At 40.2% G+C, this 19,907-nt stretch overlaps 1 protein-coding gene across 5 annotated transcripts in view; it reads left to right on the top strand.

Moving 5' to 3' along the window:
- Positions 1-1,115: 1,115 nt before the first annotated feature.
- LOC139545814 (2-oxoglutarate dehydrogenase complex component E1) overlaps positions 1,116-19,907 on the top strand; it is a 115,638-nt gene continuing 96,846 nt past the window's right edge. For 3 of the 5 annotated variants that reach the window (XM_071354029.1, XM_071354025.1, XM_071354028.1), the window contains exons 1-2: positions 1,116-1,269; positions 7,872-8,251. In XM_071354029.1, coding sequence (XP_071210130.1) covers positions 8,036-8,251 — 216 coding nt within the window. In that variant the 5' untranslated portion in view covers positions 1,116-1,269; positions 7,872-8,035. Of the gene's footprint in view, positions 1,270-1,702; positions 1,807-7,871; positions 8,252-19,907 lie in introns of those variants that run through there. The other 2 variants (XM_071354026.1, XM_071354027.1) reach the window with 2 other exon arrangements.

The raw sequence follows: 19,907 nt of genomic DNA on the forward strand, positions 1-19,907 counted from the left end.
TTATTTTCAAGAATCCATTTCTTCTTAAATTTCTTCTGAAGGAAGAAACTCAGGAAAACAATTAAGAACATTTCCAATAACTTTATTGAGGAATAGCAACTTTGCTTAACTTTCTTCTTAAGTCTATAGTTAAGGAAAAAATGGCAGTTACTGAGAGACTGAAAAACAGCTTCTATCTTAAGGCCATCAGACTGTTAAACAGTCATCACTAGCACATTAGAGGCTTCTGCCTATAGGCATAGCCTAGGAATCACTGGCCACTTTAAGGAATGGAACACTAGTCACAGATCTGGCATTACTGATCTCATATGTATATACTATATTCTATACTATTCTACGGTTTCTTAGTCACTTAATAATGTTTACATATCTGGCATTACTCATCTCATGTGTATATACTGTTTTCTATACTATTCTACGGTATCTCATTCACTTAATAATACTTACATATCTTGCATTACTCATCTCATATGTATATACTGTTTTTCTATGCTATTTTACTGTATCTTAGTCCGTTCCGCTCGGACATCGCTAGGCCATATGTATATAGTCTTAATTCATTTCTACTTAGATTTGTGTGTATTGGGTATATATTGTTAGATATTACTGCACTGTTGGAGCTAGAAGCACACGCATTTCGCTACACCCGCAATAACATCTGCTAAACACTTGTATGTGACCAATAAAGTTTGATTTGATGGTTTCTCATCGACCGAGGGATAGTGAAATGATACATGTTAAAAAAGTGGACTTTCTATTATTTATTGCAATGGTCATAAACTGTACAGTACAAGCGGAGGAGAAGTCTAAGACAATTGGAATTATTGTGAATGCAGCTGAACGTTTTTGGGGTCTTTGTGATTTCACAGCCGAGGCCTTGAAAGAAATCCTGTTGTTGAATGCTCTGCCATCACAGGACCTTGAGCGTGTGTATGGGTGTATTTTGGAGTGGACTGTGATTGAAGTAGTATGGGTTTTGTTAGTTGAAGTGTTTAATTTTGTATGATGTCGTTTTCCCCCTTTCCCGCAGTTTTTGTTTCTTATTCAATACCCCGTCCAGCTGGTGGCGGTAATTGCACCAATAAACCCCATCGAAGAGGAAGCATTTATACCATAGAAGAAGAAGCAGGCTCCTACACATATCGCTGTTGCTTTTGTGTGTGCTTAGCTGTCATTTTCATTCAGGACACAGAGGGCAACGAGAAAGAGGTAATTTAGGAGCCACTGGATTAGCGTCATATTCAATCTTCAAACGACTTGATATTGAAAGTAGGTGATTTTGTGAAGTTTATACAATTTTGCTTCAACGAGGGGCATTGTCAGTCGCTGCGACGAAGTAACGTTAGCTAGTTCTGGTGGGTGGGTATAATTTGGGGAACGTTCCAACAGGAATCTGTTCCCAAAACTGCGTAAATAACAAGGATGTCAACAAACAATGCATACAACGTAGCATGGTCAATTCACCTAGCTAACTAGCTGCCGAATAGGCATCAACTCACCACGTAGTTTATTCTTAATGTTTGTCCATAGGCTACCAGTGTGAGGTTAGACATTTTTCGGAATAAACGTGGTGAGTGGAAAAACTCAACAAAATTGCTCACTCCCTACCTGGTATCTTACTCTGCCGCTATACAACGTTGTATGCGTTGTTTACGACGTTTTTGGAACAGATTCCTATTGGAACGTTCCACAAATTATACCCACCCAGTTCTGGTTTCTCGAGAGTTGGCTAGCCAGCAATTCTTGGGAACTTTGTTCCTAATTAACAGTAAAAAAAACAACATTCACACGTTTCAATGGTTTGTGGTAAGTAATGGTCGATATCTATGTTATCTAGCAGATAGTTAGCGGCTAAAAGATAGATAACGTTAGTTGGATAACTAGCCAGCTAACGTTAATTCGCTCCGTTAGCTATCTTGTGTGTGCGAGAGAATCATGTCATTGAAGCAGGCCCCTCGCCCGGCTTAGTATATCATTTGACTAAAGGTATCTAAATAAGTATAGAAACTACAAACCAACTGTTAGAATTCAAAATATGCTTGTTTGTTAACTGACGTTAGAACATTGTGTTTTGCGAGTCGGAAACCCATGTCTTGTATGAACAAAGTTTTTGACATTTGGTCCTGTTTTCATGCGGGATTTCATTTAGAGAACCAATGGGCTCTTTTAGAAAAGCAATTTTAGGCGGCTTCACATTAGGTGGGAATGAGAACATTTAAAGTATGAATGCAAGATCAAAACAGGCGTAGCGGCCATTGCTGCTATTTTTAGCGAGTTTTCAGACCCCTCCAGCGACTTTCATTGGTAAGCGGCTAGTGACAAATCTCATGCTGATAGCCGTCTGTAGCGCGGGCAACAAAACTATATCCGTGCGGATACTACAGAAGTAGTAGTAGTAAACGCCCAGTGCACTACTTTGGTGATATATATATATATATTTTTTTTTCATTCCGATTTTTCAGGGGGTCCTGCAGCACCCCCATACTATGCACAGTACACACCACAGCATGCCCACACTTGTCCACGAATGCACAAAAAACATAGCCTCTAGGGTTGGACTGTATTCAGATTTTCATACTGTCTCATTTTTTTGTATTTATTTAATCATTATTTAACTATCCAAGTCAGTTAAGAACAGTCTTATTTACAATGACGGCCAAACCCGGATGACGCTGGGCAAATTGTGTGCAGCCCAATGGGACTCCCTATCACGGCCGGATGATGCAGTGCCTTAGACCGCTGCGCCACTCGGGATATACGTTGCACAACTCATAAAGTTTATATATGTGTGGGGGAGCTACCGAATGTCATTTTTGGTGAGTTTGGACATTTACAAGCGAATGTGAACAAGAGACATTGTGCAAATGAACAGTACTGGCTGTGGAGCAGCATGTGTAGGCTACACGTTGTCTGTCTGGAGTCCCTAGGGCAGGGCTGTCCAACCCTGTTCCTGGAGATCTACCATCCTGTAGGTTTTCACTCCAACCCTCATCTAGTGCACCTGATTCTAATAATTAGCTGCTTGAAAAGCTGAATCAGGTTGGTTACAACTGGGGTTGGATTGAAAACCTACAGTAGGATAGCTCTCCAGGAACAGGGTTGGATAGCTCTCCAGGAACAGGGTTGGACAGCCCTGCCCTAGGGCAACAGGCCTGCTCTACTCCGAGAACAGGGGAGAGAAGACTTGTCAAACACGGCAGAAAGCTAACACAATATTATGCCCTGGCACCTTATTAATTCGGCCACTTACTTGGATTAAATAGCATGTTGAATTTAGGGGTTGTGTTAATGCAGAATTCAGAGTATTTCACCCCACAAAAATTGCCTGCAAGATGAATAATGAACCAAACTCCCAACCCATAGATACAGTACAGATGGTTTATCATAGCTAGTCACCATGCATGAAATGCTGTAGTATGAATCTGCAGCAAAAGCTAACCAACTATGTTCAATGTTAGCTAGCTAACATTATGCTATAACTAGCAATGCAAATGGGATTTCTGAGATACAAATAATATTAAGACAAAGATCATACACGTGGTGTTATCTAGCGAGCCAACAAGCTAACATTCGCTGGCTAGCTAACATTACACTTTAACGTGCAATGAAAATGACTTTCTGACGAAATTAGAAACATAATATCTGAAAATGTAGCTAGACTCTTACCATATCCATGGATTAATGCTTTTTTTTGCCCGTGGTGTCAACCAATCTGAACTAATCTCATGTCCAGCCCATTAATTCTCAGCCAATCATGGCTATCGGGAAAGTTCCTGGCTTTTTCCGTGGCTAAACCAACTAGTAATTTAACAATTTTATTTGTATTTACAGATGGCATGCAAGTTTGTTATTGAGGCACAGGAAATTTCATATGTTCCTGATCATTTTTTAAAAACATTCTAATGCCTTCTGTGAAGTAGTGACATACGCCTAGCTTCCTGAAATAGGTCACAAATTGCATGCTATCAATACACTTAGGTATGTCACACCCAGGTTTACCATTTCCACTAAAATCTACTTTCTACGCTTGAAAATTAAACTAGAAATGGGCATTATTTCAGTTTTCTCCCAACTCACTTTGACTACTGATACAGTTAAATCCAGCTGCTGGCTTGCTTTTAAAGCTAAGCAGGGTTGGTCCTGGCCAGTCCCTGGATGGGAGACCAGATGCTGCTGGAAGTGGTGTTGGAGGGCCAGTAGGAGGCACCCGTTGGTCTATAAAAAAATATTCCAATGCCCCAGGGCAGTGATTGGGGACATTGTCCTGTGTAGGGTACTGTCTTTCGGATGGGACGTTAAAAACGGGTGTCCTGACTGTGGTCACTAAAGATCCCATGGCACTTATCGTAAGAGTAAGGGTGTTAACCTCTCTGGGATATGTGGGGCGTAGCGTCCCACCTCGCCAACAGCCAGTGAAATTGCACGGCACCAAATTCAAAACAACAGAAATCCCATAATTACAATTCCTCAAACATACATGTATTTTACCCCATTTTAAAGATACACTTGTTGTAAATCCAGCCACAGTGTCCGATTTGAAAAAGGCTTTACGACGAAAGCAAACCAAACGATTATGTTAGGTGAGTGCCTATTCACAGAATAACACAGCAATTTTTCCAGCCAAAGAGAGGATTCACAAAAAGCAGAAATATAGATCAAATTAATCACTAACCTTTGATCTCCATCAGATGACACTCATAGGACTTCATGTTACACAATACATGTATGTTTTGTTCGATAAAGTTCATATTTATATCAAAAATCTGAGTTTACATTGGCGCGTTACGTTCAGTAGTTCCAAAACATCTGGTGATTTTGCAGCGAGCCACATCAATTTACAGAAATACTCATTATTGTTGATGAAAGTACAAGTGTTATGCATGGAACTTTAGATGCACTTCTCCTTAATGCAACCGCTGTGTCAGATTTCAAAAAAGCTTTACGGAAAAAGCAAACCATGCAATAATCTGAGGTCGGCGCTCAGAGCCCAATCAAGAAAAAATATATCCGCCATATTGTGCAGTCAACATAAGTCAGAAATAACATTATAAACATTCACTTACCTTTGATGATCTTCATCAGAATGCACTCCCAGGAATCCCAGTTCCACAATAAATGTTTGTTTTGTTCGATAATGTCCATATGTCCAAATTCCTCCTTGTTGTTTTAGCGTCCAGTACACTTTCCAAACTCACGACGCACGTTCAAGTCCAGCGGAAAGTACGGACGCAAAGTAAAAAAAAGTTATATTACAGCCTGTAAAAACATGACAAACAAAGTATTGAGTCAATCTTTAGGATGTTTTTAACATAATTCTTCAATAATGTTCCAACTGGAGAATTCCTTTGTCTTCAGAAGTGCGATGGAACAGAGCTCGCTCTCACATGAACGCGCATGGTCAGCGCATGTTCAGCTCATGGTAGACCGTACTCAATCCCTTCATTCGGCCCCACTTCACAGTAGAAGCGTCAGACAAGGCTCTAAAGACTGTTGACATCTAGTGGAAGCTTTAGGAAGTGCAAAATGACCAATATCCCACTATCTTCAATAGGGGCAGAGTTGAATATCGACCAACCTCAGATTTCCCACTTCCTGGTTGGATTTTACTCAGGTTTTTGCCAGCCATATGAGTTCTGTTATACTCAGACATCATTCAAACAGTTTTAGAAACTTCAGAGTGTATTCTATCCAAATCTACTAATAATATGCACATTCTAGCTTTTATGGCTGAGTAACAGGCCGTTTACTCTGGGCACGCTTTTCATCCGGATGTGAAAATACTGCCCCCTACCCCAAAGAAGTTAATGCAACCGCTGTATCAGATTTCGAAAAAGCACACCATGCAATAATCTGAGTACAGCGCTCAGAGACCAAAACAACCCATACAGATACCTGCCATGTTGTGGAGTCAACAGAAGTCAGAAATAGCATTATAAATATTCACTTACCTTTGATGATCTTCATCAGAATGCACTCCCAGGAATCCCAGTTCCACAATAAATGTTTGTTTTGTTCGATGAAGTCTATCATTTATGTCCAAATACCTCCTTTTTGTTAGTGCGTTTAGTACACAAATCCAAACTCAGGAGGCGCGGGCAAGTCCAGGCGAAAAGTCATATTACAGTTCGTAGAAACATGTCAAACGATCATAATAATATCCAGAAAATTGCCCATATCTGTTACGATACTCGTTTTGTCCTACTACTCGGCACACCCCTAGTAAAAAGTGAAGTATTTGGTCCCATATTCATACAGTGACTACAAATATGTTGGATACATTTGCTGTTTTTACTTTTTGTACTTGCCAGTTAACAGTTCTCAGTTGTTAGCAGCCAATGGCTAGCCGTTTCTTAATGGCGATTAAAAACTGATTGCCATTTTTCTGAGTCATTACTGAATTATTTAATGTAACAAATCAAACATTAAACCTTAAACAGTTAATGGTATCCTTGTAAACAATTCATTTAGAGCCATTGTTTATTTGCTGAAATGTGTGCCATTGTCCGGCTATTAAAAGGGACAGGTGGCTATTTGAGACTGCATTTAATTGAAGTTTTGAAGTACATATTTTTTTTTTGGGGGGGGGGGGTTGTAAAACTCGAGGCCACACTTGAACGTCTAAAACTAGATAAAGTCTAGAAATTATACTGAACACCTTAATATTGAGTTGCACCTCCCTTTTTGTCTCAGAACAGCCTCAATTTCTTGGGGCATTCCACAGGGACTGCGTCCCAGTTTTCAAGTTGGCTGAATGTTCTTTGGGCGGTGGACCATTTGATACACGGGATATTGTTGATTGTGAAAAACCCAGCAGCGTTGCAGTTCTTGACACTTACCGGTGCGCCTGGCACCTACTTACCATAACCCGTTCAAAGGCACTTAAGTATTTTGTCTTGCCCATTCACCCTTTGAATGGCACACATAATCAATCCATGTCTCAATTGTCTCAAGCCTTCTACCTTTCTTCGATACTGATTGAAGCGGATCATAGCTTTCACCTGGATTCACCTGGTCAGTCTGTCATGGAAATATCAGGTGATAAGGTTTTGTACACTGTATAATGGACCTATATATTTTCAAACGACTAGCCTTTTTCTGGCCCGCAAATCAATTTTGATAAACAAATTGGTCATAAAAAAAATCTGTGTGGCCTACCGTTTGAATTTAGAAAATCCGGTGTGGCCCCCAAGGCCACTTAATTTTTTTTTATTTTTTATATATATTTTTTTTTACCCATCTGAGATGAACTTAAGTTTCAGTCATGAGATGTTTTGGGGCTTTAACCCAGCCCTCATTAAACTGTACTCTCATGCCCTTAAAACAAATGATGCAATTTAAATTTTGACAGTTTATTACTCTCTCTCTGTGTGTGTGTGTGTGTGTGTGTATATATAGCAGGGGTCTCCAACAGGTAGATCGTGAGCTTCCAGTAGCTCGCAGCCCACCTATGAGTAGCTTGCCATGCAATTCTGAAAGGAGGCTACATGCATTGTTTTTTCATATTTTTTCCAATTTCGTTGTTTCTCTGAATAATTGTAATATTGAGAGAAAAACATTTATTAACCATTTATTTTACTAGGTGTATATTGACACAACACTCTTGTACACCAAGGACCCGGGGAAGAGTTGCAGGGTAAAGCAGAAGAATGGGACTATTTGAAGGCTATAAAAAACACTAGCTTGTGACGTTTCATGTTTTAAAAGTAGCTCTCATGCAAGAAAAGGTTGCTGAACCTTGGTGTAAAGAATTGTACTGGCAGTGACATCAATCAAAGTTGGCTTTGCCCTGTTTTATTTTAAGTATCGGGCTGTCCCTTTTCCTCTCTGTTATCATTGCCTATATATTCACACAACCTCTCAATCTTTTGCAGGTCAGGAAACAGACCGCTGACAAGTGGAAATCAAATGCCCTCTGGAGAAATAGGTTTCCAGTGGATCATTTGACTGCAGTTTGGTTGAAGTGAAAGTAGTCTCAAACCTGCTCTGTGGTTGTTTTGGAGAGACAGGCGAGTTGTGTGTGTGCTAAAGGACTGCGATGCACCGCTTAAGGACTTGTGCTGCCCGGCTGCGGCCACTGACTGTCTCTCAGACCTTTTCACAGCAGAGGCCTGCGGCCGTACCAAAGACGTTTCAGCCAGTCAGATGCTACACTTCACCTGTGGCTGCAGAGCCTTTCCTCAATGGAACGAGCTCTAATTACGTGGAGGAGATGTACTATTCATGGTTAGAGGACCCCAAGAGTGTGCATAAGGTAAGGCCCTTTACTTCCAGAATATTGGGGTGCTGGAGGGACATCTACCTCCTATAGAGGGAGATGTTCCTTCTCTCTCCTGTCTCTGGGGGTTCTCTTTTTTTGTGGTGTGAAATTCATGGGCAGTTACAGTGCAGAGAATGCAGCATTGTTAACATGTATGATGGTCTAATTATCATAGACATGATTCAGAGGCGTTTTTCTTTGGTTATTTTAAAAACCGCTTGCAATACCAAGTGGCAAAGTATTTGTAGACTGCATCCCCAAATATGCCCATGCGTTACAAGGGTTTTTAATGTTTTGTTAATGCCCCCCCCAAAAAACACGGTTATTAACCAATACTGCCTATGAAACATTCTCACTACTCGAACATTACAGTCCTGTGGCAAAAGCAATTGCTCCAGAATGAGTTCTGCTGCCATTTAACATTTAACTTACTCTTACTCCGTGCACACACCAATTGTAGCTTTGAGTAATTCTTTGATGGTTTTAAACGTTACCAGTTTACATAATATAATGAATTTAGGAAAGCCAGGTTAATTATGTACAGCAGCATAGGCACCTGTTTGACAGCAAGGTCACATTGCTGGGATCCCAGTTTGTGTATTTATAGCTAGCTACTGGAGCGTTGTCATAGGATTGCTGTGATCTCTGACCACGGTCTGCCTGTTCTGCTATTATTAGGCTAGCCTTTAGCCTGAATGCAGGTCGGCAGTATAGACCAGAGCCAGTCCTCTGTGCCATTGCGATTAGTGCTTTGGTTATTAAAATAATAACGGTTTTGGGTTTCTATTTTTTTCCAAAGCCAAAAATAGGGAACATTCAATTGCCAAAACATCCCATTGTCTCAGTCAGGTCCACATTGGGTAGACATCAATAGGAAATTTCTATGAAATAATAAAATATCTCCATTTGTGTATATTTCTATGTTTTTATTAGACTTTATTTTTCAAGTTCAAGCTCTATCCAACAGTGCAGTAATCAATATCAAAATAGTATAACTAATAAAAGAATCTGTGTATATACAGTGGGGAGAACAAGTATTTGATACATTGACGATTTTGCAGGTTTTCCTACTTACAAAGCATGTAGAGGTCTGTAATTTTTTATCATAGGTACACTTCAACTGTGAGAGACGGAATCTAAAACCAAAATCCAGAAAATCACATTGTATGATTTTTAAGTAATTAATTTGCATTTATTGCATTTTAAAGATAAACTTGTTAATCCCACCACAGTGTCCGATTTCAAAAAGGATTTACGACGAAAGCATACCATGCGATTATGTTAGGTCAGCACCTAGTCACAGAAAAACAGCCATTTCTACAGCCAAAAAGAGGAGTCGCAAAAAGCAGATAGAACAAAAATTAATCACTAACCTTTGATGATCATCAGATGACACTCATAGGACTTCATGTTACATAATACATGTATGTTTTGTTCGATAAAGTTCATATTTATATCCAAAAATCTCAGTTTACATTTGCGCGTTATGTTCAGTAATGTTTTGCTTCCAAAACATCCGGTGATTTTTGCAGAGAGCCACATCAATTTACAGAAATACTCATCATAAACCTTGATGAAAATACAAGTGTTATACATGGAATTATAAATATACTTCTCCTTAATGCAACCGCTGTGTCAGATTTCAAAAAAGCTTTACTGAAAAAACACACCATGCAATAATCTGAGTACAGCGCTCAGAGACCAAAACAAGGCATACAGATACCCGCCATGTTGTGGAGTCAACAGAAGTCAGAAAAAGCATTATAAATATTCACTTACCTTTGATGATCTTCATCAGAATGCACTCCCAGGAATCCCAGTTCCACAATAAATGTTTGTTTTGTTCGATGAAGTCTATCATTTATGTCCAAATACCTCCTTTTTGTTCACGTTTAGTTCACAAATCCAAATTCACGATGCGCAGGCCAGATGAAAAGTCAGTTATATTACATTTTGTAGAAACATGTCAAACGATGTATAGAATCAATCTTTAGGATGTTTTTAACATAAATCTTCAAAATGTTTCAACCGGAGAATTCCTTTGTCTGTAGAAATGCGATGGAACGCAGCTACCTCTCACGGGGGCGCGCCTGACTGAGCTCATGGCACTCTGCAAGACACCTGGTTGAAACAGATCTCATTCTCTTCCCCCTTCATGGTAGAAGCCTGAAACAATGTTCTAAAGACTGTTGACATCTAGTGGAAGTGCAATATGACCCCATAGACACTATATTGGATAGGCAAAGACTTGAAAACCTACAAACCTCAGATTTCTCACTTCCTGGTTGGATTTTTTCTCAGGTTTTGCCTGCCATATGAGTTCTGTTATACTCACAGACATCATTCAAACAGTTTTGGAAACTTCAGTGTTTTCTATCCAAATCTACTAATTATATGCATATTCTAGCTTTTGGGCCTGAGTAGCAGGCAGTTTACTCTGGGCACCTTTTCATCCAAGCTACTCAATACTGCCCCCTTAGTCCCAAAGAAGTTAACTGAAGAGTAGATTTTTATTTATTTTTTCCTGGCACCACTCCGCCAGGGCCCTCACCTACTCCTTGTAGGCTGTCTCGTCATTGTTGTCATCTGCAAACTGGATTGCATTTGAGGTGTGTGGCCATGCAGTCATGGGTGAACTGAGAGTACAGGAGGGGGCTGAGCACGCACCCTTGTAGGGTCCAGACCCAGGACCCCAAGCTTAGTGATGAGCTTGGAGGGCACTTTGGTGTTGAAGGCTGAGCTGTAGTTGAACAGCATTTTTACATGAGTATTCCTCTTGTCCAGATGGGATAGGGAAGTGTGCAGTGCGATGGCAATTGTGTCATCCGTGGATCTGTTGGGCGGTATGCAAATTGTAGAAGGTCTAGGGCAGTGGTTCCCAAACTGTGCCCCCCCCACATCCCAGCTTTTCAACTTTCGGCTTTCAACTCTTGAAATTTTAATAGTACAATGTAATATCGAAATTGGTAGTGCATCAGTTTCTCTTGTCATACCTTGGAGAGCCATTTATAACTTCTCAGAAATGTCTAATCAACTAAACCATGCTAGGTTTCTTATCTCATATATTTTATAGTAATGTTTGAGTCACTCATATCACATGAATACACATTAGATGTGGCAAAAAGTATAGAATTGCAAGAAAATTAGCTTGAAACTGCACATTCTCCCCACCAACAAGATGCGTGTTAACAGTGCTTGTGCCAATAGAAAAATAGATGTGGCACGTGGGATGTTGCCCAAAGCTGGCCTGAGCGAAAACATTTACAAACCCTTGGTCCAGGGCAAGATCAAGGTGATCCTTCACAAACAGTGCTTTAATAACCGACATTTCGTTTAACAGCTCTCAGACAGCTGGCCCGTCAGTTGGGAGCTGGAGGGCTGGGTTGAGTGCTCCCGACTCACACAGGCAAGATGGGAGGGGGCTTATTCATATTGTTACTTATTCATATTGTTACTTACATTTCCCACCATCCTTCAGACAAATTCCATATTATATTTCCAGTGCCAGGGTGTGTTTTGGAAAGCTTTTCTCCTCTCTGTTATACAGAATGATAAATGGGCTGTTCTACTTGAGTGTTTAATTTAAGATGTTTTACATCACGTCTGACCACACTAACCGCTGTTAGAGCTCAGCAGTAATTTGCAGTGAAGTTGGTGCCTCCACTTTACCACTAGTCTGCAACAGACTACTTGGCACAAACTATTGTGGTTTTGACTGGTGTTTAGGAACATGATGAACTTTTAATTAATCCAATATCCTTTGTCTTCTTGCATAATAACATTGCTCTGGGTTGTCCATATACAGTACAATGTCAAATAGCTCTTGCATATCACCTCAATAGATGGTTATCTGCATTAGAGGTGAGTTTTTGCTTACAATGGCTATGTTAATACATAGTATTAACGATATACTAGAATCGGGCTTAGCGGATGGCAAGTTGGCCTATTATCTGAAAGAGGAAGATTAACGTCATGGTTGTGTCCGAAATGTTACCGTATTCCTTACATGGTGCACTATTGACCAGAGCCATATGGGCCTTGATCTAAGTATTGCACTATATAGGGAATGTTGCCATTTGGGATGTAATTCTTGGCTCTCTAAACTCAAGGGGTCGACAAACAATACACAAACAGGGCAGACGGAGCTTAGCGCAGTGCTGCAATGTTTTTCTTCACGAAATGAGCGACTCCTTGTAATATGCTCCGGGGGGCAGTATTGAGTGAGTTAACTGAAGTCCCACCCCTATGTCTACATCACATCCCTTCTAGTATAAACATGGAAGAGATGGACCTTCTACTAGCAACCTTTTTTCTCGATTTGCTGCACACAATTATGCATGTCCAGTTTTGGGTGTCTGTGCGAGCTGGTGAGAATACGAGAACCTTTACAACCTTTAGTTACGGTTGTATTCGGACAAGCATGAAAAAGACAACCGCTGGGGAGAGATCACTGATGCTGATATCAAAGAAACATGGAGAAAGAATCGGAATCGAGACCGGTATGTTGGCAATCTGAAAAGGTGTTACGTACGTTTCTTGGAGGGAATGCAACACCCCGCTACACTCAACTCACCTCCCCGTGGAGTGAAAGAGGTATGTGATTGTAAGGATGACGGAGGCAGAGAATATTACCGTTAACTTCTTATGGAACAGTCCACCTCGACAACATCCGGTGAAATTGCAGAGTGCCAAATTCTAATTAAATTGCTATAAATATTTAACTTTCATAAAATCACAAGGGCAATACATCAAAATAAAGCGTATCTTGTTAATCCAGCCGCCGTGTTAGATTTCAAAAATACTTTACGGCGAAAGAATACCATGCGATTATCTGAGGACAGAGCTCGTTTTGTTCGGTAAAGTCCCTCTTTATATCCAAAAACCTCTGTTTTGTTAGCGCGTTTTGTTCAGTAATCCACTGTCTCAAACAACATCCGGTGAAATTGCAGAGCGTGAAACTCAACAAAACAGAAATTCTCATAATAAACATGCATACAAACCATGCGATTATCTGAACAGCGCCCAGCAGACAAATCATTACAAACAGTAACCAGCCAAGTAGGAGTAACAAAAGTCAGAAATAACGATAAAATGTATCACTTTCCTTTGATGTTCATATGGTTGCACTCCCAAGACTCCATGTTACACAAATGTTCGTTTTGTTTGATAATGTCCCTCTTTATTTGAGGTCGACCGTTTATGATTTTTCAACACCGATACCGATTATTGGATGACCATAAACCGCCGATACCGATTAATCGGCCGATTATTATTATTTTTTTGTAATAATGACAATTACAACAATAGTGAATGAACACTCATTTTAACTTAATATAATACATAAATAAAATCAATTTTGGTTTAAATAATGCAAAAACAAAGTGTTGGAGAAGAAAGTAAAAGTGCAATATGTGCCATGTAAGAAAGCTAACGTTTAAGTTCCTTGCTCAGAACATGAGAACATATGAAAGCTGGTGGTTCCTTTTAACATGAGTCTCAATATTCCCAGGTAAGAAGTTTTAGGTTGTAGTTATTATAGGAATTATAGGACTATTTCTCTCTATACCATTTTGTATTTCATATACCTTTGACTATTGGATGTTCTTATCGGCACTTTAGTATTGCCAGTGTAACAGTATAGCTTCCGTCCCTCTCCTCGCCCCTACCTGGGCTCGAACCAGGAACACATCGACAACAGCCACCCTCGAAGCAGCGTTACCCATGCAGAGCAAGGGGAACAACTACTCCAAGTCTCAGAGCGAGTGACGTTTGAAACGCTATTAGCACGCACCCCGCTAACTAGCTAGCCATTTCACATCGGTTACACCAGCCTAATCTCGGGAGTTGATAGGCTTGTAGTCATAAACAGCGCAGGGAAGAGCTGCTGTCAAAACGCACGAAAGTGCTGTTTGAATGAATGCTTACGAGCCTGCTGGTGCCTACCATCGCTCAGTCAGACTGCTCTATCAAATCATAGACTTAATTATAACATAATAACACAAAGAAATACGAGCCTTGAGTCAGTAATATGGTCGAATCCGGAAACTATCATCTTGAAAACAAAACGTTTATTCTTTCAGTGAAATACGGAACCGTTCCGTATCTAACGGGTGGCATCCATAAGTCTAAATATTCCTGTTACATTGCACAACCTTCAATGTTATGTCATAATTACGTAAAATTCTGGCAAATTAGTTCGCAATGAGCCAGGCGGCACAAACTGTTGCATATACCCTGACTCTGCGTGCAATGAACGCAAGAGAAGTGACAGAATTTCACCTGGTTAATATTGCCTGCTAACCTGGATTTCTTTTAGCTAAATATGCAGGTTTAAAAATATATACTTCTGTGTATTGATTTTAAGAAAGGCATTGATGTTTATGGTTTGGTACACCTTTTTCGCGAATGCGCACTGCATCGATTATATGCAACACAGGACACGCTAGATAAACTAGTAATATCATCAACCATGTGTAGTTATAACTAGTGATTATGATTGAATGATTGTTTTTTTATAAGATAGGTTTAATGCTAGCTAGCAACTTACCGTGGCTTCTTACTGCATTCGCGTAACAGGCGGGCTCCTCGTGAGGCAGGTGGTTAGAGCGTTGGACTAGTTAACCGTAAGGTTGCAAGATTGAATCCCTGAGCTGACAAGGTAAAAATCTGTCGTTCTGCCCCTGAACAAGGCAGTTAACTTCTCTAGGATAGGGTGCAGAGTTTTCACTTAGGGAAAAATAGCGTGCGCAATTTCAACTTCGTGCTACTCATCCCCAGAATATAAGATATGCATATAATTAGTAGATTTGGATAGAAAACACTCTGAAGTTTCTAAAACAGTTTGAATCATATCTGTAAGTATAACAGAACTTATATAGCAGTCAAAACCCTGAGGACTAACTTTTTTATTGTTCAGTTCCTCTATGTTCAATGGATTGTGTTGGGCAAACCAGAATTCTAATCAGTAAATGCGCAGTTTCTACTGCTTCCACTGGATGTCGCCATTGTATGGAAAATGGTTAAGGTTTTTTCATAGTGAGGTGAAAACGATATTAACCCGGAAGTGGAGTGACGTCGTTTGTTTATGTTTGAGATTTGGGCAAGAAATGAAATGTTCCGTGAGTTTGTTGATATCCTGTATTGAAAACAGATTGACCTGTCTTCAATTTGATCGATTATTAACGTTTACAAATACCTTAAGCTGTATTACAAAAGTACTTTGAAATGTTTTGGCAAAGTTTAGAGGTAATTTTTTGTTAGATATTGTGTCGTGATTTTGCTCAAATTGAACGCTGTTTTTCCTGGTACAACGGCGCCAAATAAATGGACAATTTGGATATATATGGACGGAATTAATCGAACTAAAGGACCACTTGTGATGTTTATGGGACATATTGGAGTGCCAACAAAAGAATCTCATAAAAGGTAATGCGTTTTTTATATTTTATTTCTGCGTTTTGAGTAGCGCCGGCATGGTTGAAATATGCTTCTCTCTCTGTTTACTATGGTGTATCCTCAGATAATAGCATCGTTTGCTTTCGCCGAAAAGCCTTTTTGAAATCTGACATGTTGGCTGGATTCACAACGAGTGTAGCTTTAATTTGATATCTTATATGTGTGATTTAATCAAGTTTAATTTTATATAATTTTTTTGAATTTGGCGCTCTACATTTTGACATGGCTGTTGGGACGCAAGCGTCCCATCTATCCCAGAGAGGTTAACCCACTGTTCCTTGGCCTTCATTGAAAAGAAGAATGTGTTCTTAACTGACTTGCCTAGTTAACTTCTCTAGGCTAGGTGGGGCGTTAGCGTCCCACCTGGGTAACATCTGGTGAAATAGCAGAGCGCAAAGATTCTAAATACATCATTCGAAGTATTAAACGTTCTTGTAAATACATGTATCTAACATCATTTAAAAGCTTAACTTCTTAATCCAACTGCTTTTTTTGGCGAAAGCATACTTTACGGTAATCTGACGACAGCGCGCCGCACACACAAGTATAACTAGCATTTTCCAACCAAGCAGTAGTGTCACAAGTCTGAAATAGCAATAAAATAATCAATTACCTTTTGAAGATCTTTTCGCAATACAAAAGGTCCAATCTTCACAATAAATGGTCGTTTTGTTCTATTAAATCAATTTTTATAGCATAACACGACACATTTTGTAAACGGCTTGTGTCATGAGTTCCGTCTCCAACTTTCGACGAAACATTCGATGTAATTACTCACACTAAATTTACGTTTATCTAGTCATGGTTGGTTTCATTGCAATCCTCTGTTTGTTAGTAACACAACCATACCTGATGGTTATTTTTACGGGACGTATTGACCGAAAGTAACTGATTTGAACACACCAAACAATGACCTCATTGCGCGCCAATGATATGACCAGTGCTTCTTTGATTGACTGTATTTCGGCCCAATGACCACTGATCGTCTTGAAATCTAGCTTGGTAGATAGCCAATGAGCTGAGGTAAACGGCAATATCTAATGGTTATATCCGGGAAGACCAGCTCTTGAACGAAAGTCGAGAGTTACACAGCCATTCGCCATTGAAATTTCTACCTGAAGGAGCCACTTTGTTTGCGCGTATCAGTATTGAGTCGAGATCATTTTCCGCTATTTTATTGAAAGAATTATGGCTAGTAAATCTGGAAACTAGAGAAAGTGATAGAGTTACTAGAAGATGTGTCAGATTGTGAGACAAGATTGGATTCCCAATTTGAAGAAATGTTTTTGTATGGAGAAGACGCAATTCTCGATTGGTAAGTAACTCTCATGCTGTTTGAAATTAATAATATCAAATATTATTCATTTGAGGAGTTTTGGAGATATTTTTTACATTTATTTTATCTACACATGGAATAGAACAACAGATCACCAAAATGATTGAGGTTACCTACTCTATATATAATCTGTGTGTCTGTATATATGATATATATTTTTTTTTTTACATGTATTTTAGCAAAATATGGAATAGAACAACAGATCACCATAATGATTGAGGTTCCCTACTCTATATATAATCTGTGTCTGTCTTTATTTCACAGTCCCTCCGATTCTGATTGGGAGCCCCCACTGCCAAGGTGCCCATCCCCCACAGGAGCTCGTTCATCTAGCCGGACCCCTGCTGTCTCCGGCTCCACACCTACCCCCGCCCTGCCAGGTGTGAAGTCTGTGACAAAGAAGCGGAGGTGGGGAAGAGATAAACCTGCAATCAGAGAGGAGGAGGAGGGTCGTTGGCACTCTGTGCTGGAGGAGGATGTGGCGCCTCCACCTCCAATATTCAGACCGAAAAGGACATCAGGACCTCAGCTGGACATGACCTTAAAGTACAGCCCCACTTTTTCAGCTGTACAGCCCAACTTTTTCAGCAGTTTTTCACCTCATCTGTTGTTGATTCCCTGGTGTTGAACACTAATAAGTATGGTGCTAAGAAGCAGGCAGGCAAGAAAGAGGGATGGAAGCCCATTTCCATGTCAGCTCTTTTTTGTTACCTGTCAATGGTCATTTACGTGTCTTGTGGAGCTGAAAACCCTGAATGACTACTGGAAAACTGCTCTCTATCAACTGCCTTTCCCCTCCACTGTCATGTCATGCAAAAGGTTTCTGACAATCTCACGGTCGCTTCATATCAGTGACCCAAAAGTTGATGAGAACAACGAGAAGATGAGAGGCACAGCAAGGTTTGATAAGCTCTGCAAAATAAAACCTCTCTACCCCAGCATCGTTGAGGCCTGCAAGACCTATTTTCAGCCTGCCCAGAACCTTTCCATCGATGAGAGGATGGTAGCCTCAAAGGCCAGAATTGGCCTAAAACAATACATCCGTAACAAACCAACTAAGTGGGGTTACAGGCTGTTTGTTTTGGCTGATTCGGTGTGTGCATACACGTGCAATTTTTTGGTCTGAGGGGAAGAGCAGTTTTGCGACCGGTAAGGGACTCAGTTATGATTCCGTTATACAGTTAATAGATTTTCAGCTGCTAGGGAAGGGCTACAAATTTTTGTGGACAACTTCTACACAAGCCCTACCCTGTTTGCAGACCTGAGGAAGCTGGAGGTGTGGGCTGGGGCATGGACCACCAAAAATGTCCCCATTCCTTCAGCTATCAAGGACTATAACAAGGGCATGTGAGGTGTGGACCTGTCAGATGCACTGATTGGCTACTACAATGTTCTCCACAAGACAATGAAATGGTACAAGACATTTTTCTATAATTTCATTGACATTGCTGTGGTGAATTCCTTCATCCTCCAGAAGGAAATGGCTAAGAGCTGTGGACAGCCCCACATCTCAAAGCTAGCCTTCCCGAGAGCTGCTCATCCAGGAGCTTGCTTGCTACAGCAAGTCTACTGCAGCACCTTCTGTCCCCTCTACCTCTGTCCCCTCTACCTCTGTCCCTTCTGCTCCAACCAGTGCTGTTCACCTGCCCAGATTAATCTCTGTAGGCATGAATGTGCCTCAGGGCAAAAAGGGCACAGTGGGGAGGCGTCGATGTGCGCTTTGTCACAGGAAATGCCCCATCACCTGCACCACTTGTTCAGTAACCCTCTGCTTTACAGCAGAAAGAGACTGCTATTGGGCATGGCATCAGCAGCACAATATTGTGTAGAGGACTGAGGGTCTTCACAATATTGTATATTATACATTGAATGTGTGTAAATAGTTACCCTTGTTATACATTTTTCTTCAAATTTTCATATTTTTTTTGTATATATATTTTTTGGGGGTGTGTGTTAGAATAGCATTTTAGTATTTTGTATATAGTCATTTACTTCAAAATGTATCACTGTACCAATTTGGCTACTTGGGTACATTTGGGCAACTTGTGTGGGACACCTGGGTGACTACATGCTCAATGTCATGTAGCTCACTCGTTCCTGAAGATATCTTTCTGAAACTTTTTTCAAATACTGTTGCCTTATGTTCTGCATCGAAATTATCCCCAGCATCATTTCTGATGTTCTTGTTCAGTTGAAAGATGATGCAACAACAATAAAAAACAGAGAACGTATGTTTATTTCCTTGAATTTTCTTCTACCAGATCTATGGTGTTATATTCTCCTACAATCAATTCACATTTCCACAAATTTCAGAGTGTTTCCTTTCAAATGATACCAAGAATATGCATATTCTTGCTTCTGGGCCTGAGCTACAGACATTTAGTTTTGGGTATGTCTTCAGGTGGAAATTGAGAGAAGGGGGGGGGGGGTGTGTATCGCAAAAGTTAAAGGTGTAAATAAAAATAAATAAATAAATATATATAAAATCGGCTAAATCTGCGTCCAAAATTACCGATTTCCGATTGTTATGAAAACTTAATCTGCCCTAACTAATCGGCCATTCCGATTTAATCTGTCGACCTCTACTCTTTATTTTCAAAAACCTCCGTGTTTTGTTCAGTCATCCATTGGAACAAAGCGCCGTCACAGCAGGCAGACAAAATCAAAAAGTACAATAAAAGTTCATAATCAATCCTCAGGTTGTTTTTGTCATAAATAATCGATCAGAACTCATATCAGGACAGTGGAAATTTCCACTCATTGAAAGTGATGTTTCTCCATTTTTTTCAGAGTAAAATCCTAAAACAATGCCTAAAGACTGGCCACATGTAGTGGAAGCCATAGGGATCGTGAACTGGG

The sequence above is a fragment of the Salvelinus alpinus genome, chromosome 19 (genome assembly GCF_045679555.1).
Source record: "Salvelinus alpinus chromosome 19, SLU_Salpinus.1, whole genome shotgun sequence".
In the NCBI taxonomy this organism is placed as follows: domain Eukaryota; kingdom Metazoa; phylum Chordata; class Actinopteri; order Salmoniformes; family Salmonidae; genus Salvelinus; species Salvelinus alpinus.